Source organism: Charadrius vociferus, unplaced genomic scaffold, assembly GCF_000708025.1.
Source record: "Charadrius vociferus isolate BGI_N301 unplaced genomic scaffold, ASM70802v2 scaffold1592, whole genome shotgun sequence".
Taxonomy (NCBI): Eukaryota; Metazoa; Chordata; class Aves; order Charadriiformes; family Charadriidae; genus Charadrius; species Charadrius vociferus.
The window spans coordinates 74,580-80,546 of NW_009647338.1; the positions used below are offsets into that span (position 1 = coordinate 74,580).

General features: G+C 54.7%; 2 protein-coding genes across 2 annotated transcripts in view; both read left to right on the plus strand.

Annotated features, from left to right (window-relative positions):
* Positions 1-2,361, plus strand: part of PADI1 (peptidyl arginine deiminase, type I) — a 10,647-nt gene extending 8,286 nt beyond the window's left edge. Inside the window, 5 exon segments of the mRNA XM_009880083.1 lie at positions 788-932; positions 1,174-1,267; positions 1,363-1,442; positions 1,897-2,022; positions 2,128-2,361. Coding sequence (XP_009878385.1) covers positions 788-932; positions 1,174-1,267; positions 1,363-1,442; positions 1,897-2,022; positions 2,128-2,361 — 679 coding nt within the window.
* Positions 2,362-3,988: 1,627 nt separating this feature from the next.
* The window catches only part of LOC104282019 (protein-arginine deiminase type-4-like), a 6,984-nt gene continuing 5,005 nt past the window's right edge, over positions 3,989-5,967 (plus strand). Inside the window, exons 1-2 of the mRNA XM_009880086.1 lie at positions 3,989-4,080; positions 5,811-5,961. Coding sequence (XP_009878388.1) covers positions 3,989-4,080; positions 5,811-5,961 — 243 coding nt within the window. The remainder of the gene's footprint in view (positions 4,081-5,810; positions 5,962-5,967) is intronic.

The window sequence follows — 5,967 nt, forward strand, 5'->3', positions numbered from 1 at the left end:
GAGTAAAATCCTGAATAACTGGAAATTGTTTTGCTCTGGGCAGGCAGTGCTAGGCAGCCCCGCGGGAACAACAGCGCCCTGCAAAATCCTCCACAAAGGAGGTTATTTTCCTGGAAAAATAACAACGGGGACGAATCTGGATGGGGTTTGATTCGGGATAACAAATGGGATGCTCCGACCCCGGGGAGCTTGCTTCGGTTACCACGGCGGGTAAATGGCATTTTCCCAGCCTCGCCGGGACCGTAATTATCCCTTATTACGAGAAGTTTAATTAATGTTTTCCCAGCCTGCTGCTGTCTGTCTAAGAAAACTTCACCCCTGCGCAAAGCGCTGCGTAAGGAACGATTTAGGATTCACAGGGATGGGGGGAAATTAAATCCAAAGGTGCCTGAGCAGAACAGGGGATGTAATGCACAGATGCCTATAGATATACACAACCTATATAAAAAAAAAATATATTATATAGATATTTTAATATATAATGCAGCTATATAATATGTAGATATATTAATAGATAATATAGTAACAGAATATCTTTATAGATTAATATACTCTATATTAATATATCCTATATATGAATATAGTATATATTTGTATATATTAATATATATAATATAGATATATATTGCTCAGGCTATCTCCAGCCTCTTCCCGGTATTTCCCATTAAAATGGGATGCGCAGGTGCATCTTCTCCCCTTGGCATGACGTTCGGGGGAAGGATGGGGGTAAAATCTTGGGGAGGGATGTGATGGCTGCCCGCTTTCTCCTCCTCCCTCTGCTCCCCAGGGCCTCCGGCCGGCGGATGTCCAAGGCGGTCAGGGATTTTCTTTACGCCCAGAAAGTACAGGCGCCGGTGGAGATTTACTCGGAATGGCTGAACGTGGGCCACGTGGATGAATTCCTCACCTTCGTCCCCGCTTACGATAGGAAGGTATCGGTCCCTGGAGCTGTTCCGGCTTCTGCGTGAGGGTGATGCACCTTCTTTTGGGGTGGCTTCCTGGAAAATGGCGAGTCTCTGGGTGGCATCCTGGGCACCCTGCGATGGTGGCAACCCATGCAACCTTACAACGCTTGGGGCTGGGTTTGGAGTCAGCGTGGTGTCTCTCGGCAGGATGATGGGATAAAGTATCCCACCAACAGCAAAACGTGAACCCCTGGGCTCTCTCCCACAGGGTTTCCGGCTCCTCTTGGCCAGCCCCAACGCCTGCTACAAGCTCTTCAAGGAGAAGCAGAGGCAGGGCCACGGTGAAGCCATGCAGCTCGTCGGTAAGAGAGAGGGCGAGGGCACCCCTGTGGCATGGTGGGGACCACCGGCATCCCTTACTGGTGTCCCTTACTGCTCTTCTCCGGTCCCCACGCAGGGCTGAAGGGCACTGAGAGGAAAAGCATCGACGAGATCCTGGCAGATGAATCGCTGAGGAACGACAACAAGCACGTGCAGGTGGGTCTTTGCACCCCTGGATTTGGGTGGAGTTGCTCACCTCGCTTGTTCATCGCTGCCGGGTGGTTTCTGGGTGTGGGGAGTGTTTTTAAGAGATCTTGGGGGAGAGCAAGGAACCGTGGCGTGAGTTGCAGTGTGCCGTGTGAAAGCAGGTGGGCAATAAAGGAGCCAGGCACCCTCGGGTGCTGGGTCACCCCAGCCTGTTGTCCTGCTGGGAGATGACTGAAGAGGTGTGAAAACTGAAGGAAAGAGGTTGCTCGGGTTGGGGATGGGTTCAGGAGGTTGCTGGGATGGGATGGGATGGGATGGGATGGGATGGGATGGGATGGGATGGGATACAATGGAGTGGGTGAGGATCTGGGCAGGGTTTAATGGGGCCCACATGGGTCTGTGCATGGGATTTGGGGGGCTGGGGTGGCCTGGGGTGGCAGTTCCATGTCCCTCCTTTGTGCAGCGCTGCATCGACTGGAACCGCGACCTCCTGAAGCAGGAGCTGGGCTTGAGCGAGCAGGACATCATCGACATCCCCCAGCTCTTCATCCTGAAAGGTTCCCGTGCGGATGCCCTCTTCCCAGATATGGTGAGACCTCCGGCACCTCCTCCCCTCCAACCCCTCTTTTTCCATCCACACCTCATACGAACACACCTTTTGGGTGGAAAACACTGATTTTTGGTCCGGCTGCAGGTGAACATGCTGGTGCTGGGCAGGCACCTGGGTATCCCCAAACCCTTTGGACCACTGGTGGGTGGGCAGTGCTGCCTGGAGGAGCGGGTGAGGGAGCTGCTGGAGCCCCTGGGCCTCACCTGCACCTTCATCGACGACTACTTCTCCTACCACGTCCTCTCCGGCGATGTCCACTGTGGCACCAACGTCCGGCGGAAGCCCTTCGCCTTCAAATGGTGGCACATGGTGCCCTGAAGCACCCGGGGTCGGGCTCAGGTCCTGCAACCGGAGGATGAAGGTGCATTTGGTGCATCAGAAGATGCATCAAAATAAAAGGTTTCGCCAATAAACTGCATTAACACTGAGGGCGCAGCTCTTCCCCATCTCCCGTCCTTTTTTTTTTTTTTTCCGTGGCTGTTGGGTTGAAAATGTTGTTCGAAACCTTTTATTTTTTTTTTTTGTTCTTTTTAAGCACATGGGTTTGTTATGGGTTTGCTTTGGGGGTTTTGAGGCCCCATCCCACTGCTAAAAGGTCTTATAGTGCCTTATCCCAGGTTTGTAGCTAATAATCCCTCCAAAAAATTCCCTTTATTAGTCAAAAACCACCTCTCCTTGGAGAGACCGGCTCTTTGCCCCGGCACGGTGTGGAGGCAGAGCCCTGTCCTCATGTGGATTGTTTTACACCTTCCCCAATGAGATATTTTCCTTTTCCCTTTGCAGCCGCTCCGGCCGCTCTTTCTCTCCCTCTTTTCATGGCAAACGAAGCGTGGCATTTCCCCGTCCCACCTGGCACCCTTGCCCGTTTCTCCTGCCAGCGCTGCCCTCACCCAGCAGGAACTGAAACCAGTCCCCTGCCCCGGGCGTTGTTTAGCCCTGTGTAACCCCAGGAGCTATTATGGGGCTAAACCCACTTTTTTTGGGGGGGGTGTGAGGGGGAGCAATTTGCTTTTCTAGCAATACTTTTTGAAGTGTAAAAGCATAGCTACGCTTCCAGTATAAACTGCTGCGACGTGGTGTTTGCAAGCGCTGCTGGAGAATCAAGGGAGGTGCTCCCCAAAAGGGTGACGCATCCCTCTTGGCATCCCCCCCCTTTTTTTTTTTTTTTGGCCAAAAAGAGGATTTCTAACCCCAGGAACCCCCTTTCCCTGCAGTTACGGCTCATGCTGAGTTTCCCCAGCCTGAGAGATATTAAATTCCAGCGGCGCGTGACCCCGCAGGGAGTTGGTGGGGGGACAGCTGCATCGGCAAAGGGCTCTCCCACGCCGAGGCGAGGATTTAATTATAACAAAGACGATTAAAGCCGTGGCGGGGTCTGCTGTCCCCACAGCAGGTGACGTACCGATCCCCCAGACCCATGCAGCACCCAGGGGATGGGGCAAGCACCCAACTTACACCTTCAACCCTCTCAAAAATAAGAATTAAAGCCAATTTTTCTAGCTAGGCAAATAAAAACCTTTAGGAGGAGAAATAAAACCCCTCCGAGCCCGGCGCTGGCACGTCCCCAGCTCAGCTCCAGTGTCACGCTGAATATTTTATGGCGTGGGTTTAAGGGTGGCCGGTCCCATCAGCATCTCTTTGTGTTAAGGGAGGGAGCTGGGGGGGGGACCCAAACCACCCCCGAGCTTCTTAAAAAGAAAAAAACCCAAAAAAACAACACCACAAACCAATCCCAAACCCTTGTGGGTGTCTTGGGGTGCTTTTCCCCCCCTCCGCTGATTCACGCTCCATCCATCACCGGGGAGCACGGCCGGGCACCGCGCACACCCAGCCTGGAGGTGGGATTAAGCCGGGCTTTGGTTAATCCCCTCCCAGCAGCCGGGCTTTATAAATCCCCTCGTGCCACCCATCGCAGCACCCAAGGGTGCCCCGGGGGCCCGCCGGCATGGCCCAGCAGCGCCGCGTCCAGCTCTCCACCCAGCGTCCCACCAGCACCGTCTGCGTGCTGGGCACCGAGCTCTCCCTGGACATCCGCGGGTAAGCGGCTGCGACGCTAAAGCTGGGGGCGGGGGGAAATAAAATCTCATTATTTTTTTTATTCTTTAACTTTTATCCCCTTAATCAAGCTGATAAAAATAGCTCAAGGTGGGGAGGGGGATGATGCTGCTGCTTGGGGTGGTTTTTCCAGGGGATGAGGAGCCCTGGGAGGAAGAGGATGCTCCAAATTGCGATGTGGCAGCCGGGCGGTGACCCATCCGAGGGGGATTTTGCAGTTTTTTGGGGTGCAAAAAGCACTCCACCCTCCCACCCCCCAGGAGCTTTCAGCGATGCCCTGGGGTGAGGTTCGCATCCCGGCTGGCCGGGGTTTACTGCGTCCTCCCTCCCGCAAAATGCAAATATTTCCTGGTTTCGGTGGAACGCGGAGAGTGAAACCGCTGCGACGCTGCTGGCCGGGCTGTCACCTCCCGGCACGGCGTGTTTCAGCTGCTTCGCTGGCCTCGGCCCAAATTCAAGTGCTTTTTCAGCAGCGGGGTTTTGCTTTTTGCTTCCTTAAAGCCCAGTTCAAACAGCGACTTGGGGGTTTTATTTTCCTTAACGCGTCCAAACCCGCCGCGCCGTCGCTGCCCACAGCATCCCGTCCTCTCCCGCTGGCCCCGGGGTGGGTTTTTCCCCCCGGGAGATGGATGCAGGTTTCCCTCCTCGCGGGTCGGGATTTGTGCTCCTTGGCCGGTCGCCCGTGGCCTCTTGCGCTGAGGCGGAGCGATGCGAGCTGCAGCCTGCCCCGCCGTCGCAGCTTTGCTTCGCTCTTAAGGGGATGCGACCGGTCGGGGCTCATCGCCGCGGGGTGAAATGCGAATATTTGGGCAACCCCATGCCAAAATACCTCCCCCCACAACCAGCTCCGGGGGTTTTGCTGCCATGGGATATCGCGGGATTTGCTGCAATCGCATTTTTGGAGGGTTCGTTGCAGTTGAATATTGCAAAAACTTGGTGCGTGTTGCGGGGTTTATTGCCGTTAATATCGCAGGGGGTTGTTGCAGTTTTGTATTGAGGGGCTTGTCGCATTTTGCATCACTTGGTGCGATTGAAGATCGCAAGATTTTGCACATCTCGCGGGGTTCCTCGCAATTAATTTTGTGGGATTTATTGCCGTTGCCTTTCGCAGGATTTGTTGCCTCTGGCAGGATTTGTCGTAATCACCTTCTGCGGGATTTGTTGCAATTTGCCTTTTGCAGGATTTGTTATAATCGCCGTTCGCAGGATTTGCTGCGCAGCGAAGGACCGGTTGCGATTGCGATTGGCAGGATTTGTTGCAGGATTCACTGCAATTGCATCTCGCGGGCTTTGTCGAGTGTTGCAGAACCTGTCGCGATTGCATTTTGCAGGGTGCGTTGCGTATCGCAGGACTCGTTGCAATTGCGCTCCTGCGGTCGTTGCCTTTTGCAGGACTTGTTGCGACCGCAAATTGCCGGCGTTCGTTGCGTATTGAAGGACTTGGTGGAATTGCCTTTTGCGGGATTCACAGGATTTATGGATTTATGGCTGTTGCGTACCGCAGGACGTGTCGCAACTGCCTTGTGCAGGACTCTTTGCATTTTGCGCGACTCGTTGCGACTGCCCCTTGCAGGATTCCTCGCGTACTGCAAGATTTCTTGCGCGTGGCAGGACTTGCCTTGCCTGCACGTGGCCGCACGCTCTATTATTGCAGCGTTGCCCTCACTCGGGCGCTCTCACCGTGCTTTCCCCCCCCTTCAACCCCGCTCCAGATCTGCACCCAAAGACGCCGTCGCCTTCCACGTGCAGGGGACGCCGGGCGCGAAGCTCTACGTGGTGCATGACACGCAGAGCGTCAAGTTGCCCTCCAGCGTGTGCCGCTGGCCCCTGGCCGCCGGCACCGAGGTCCTGCTGGCCCTGGATGCCCTC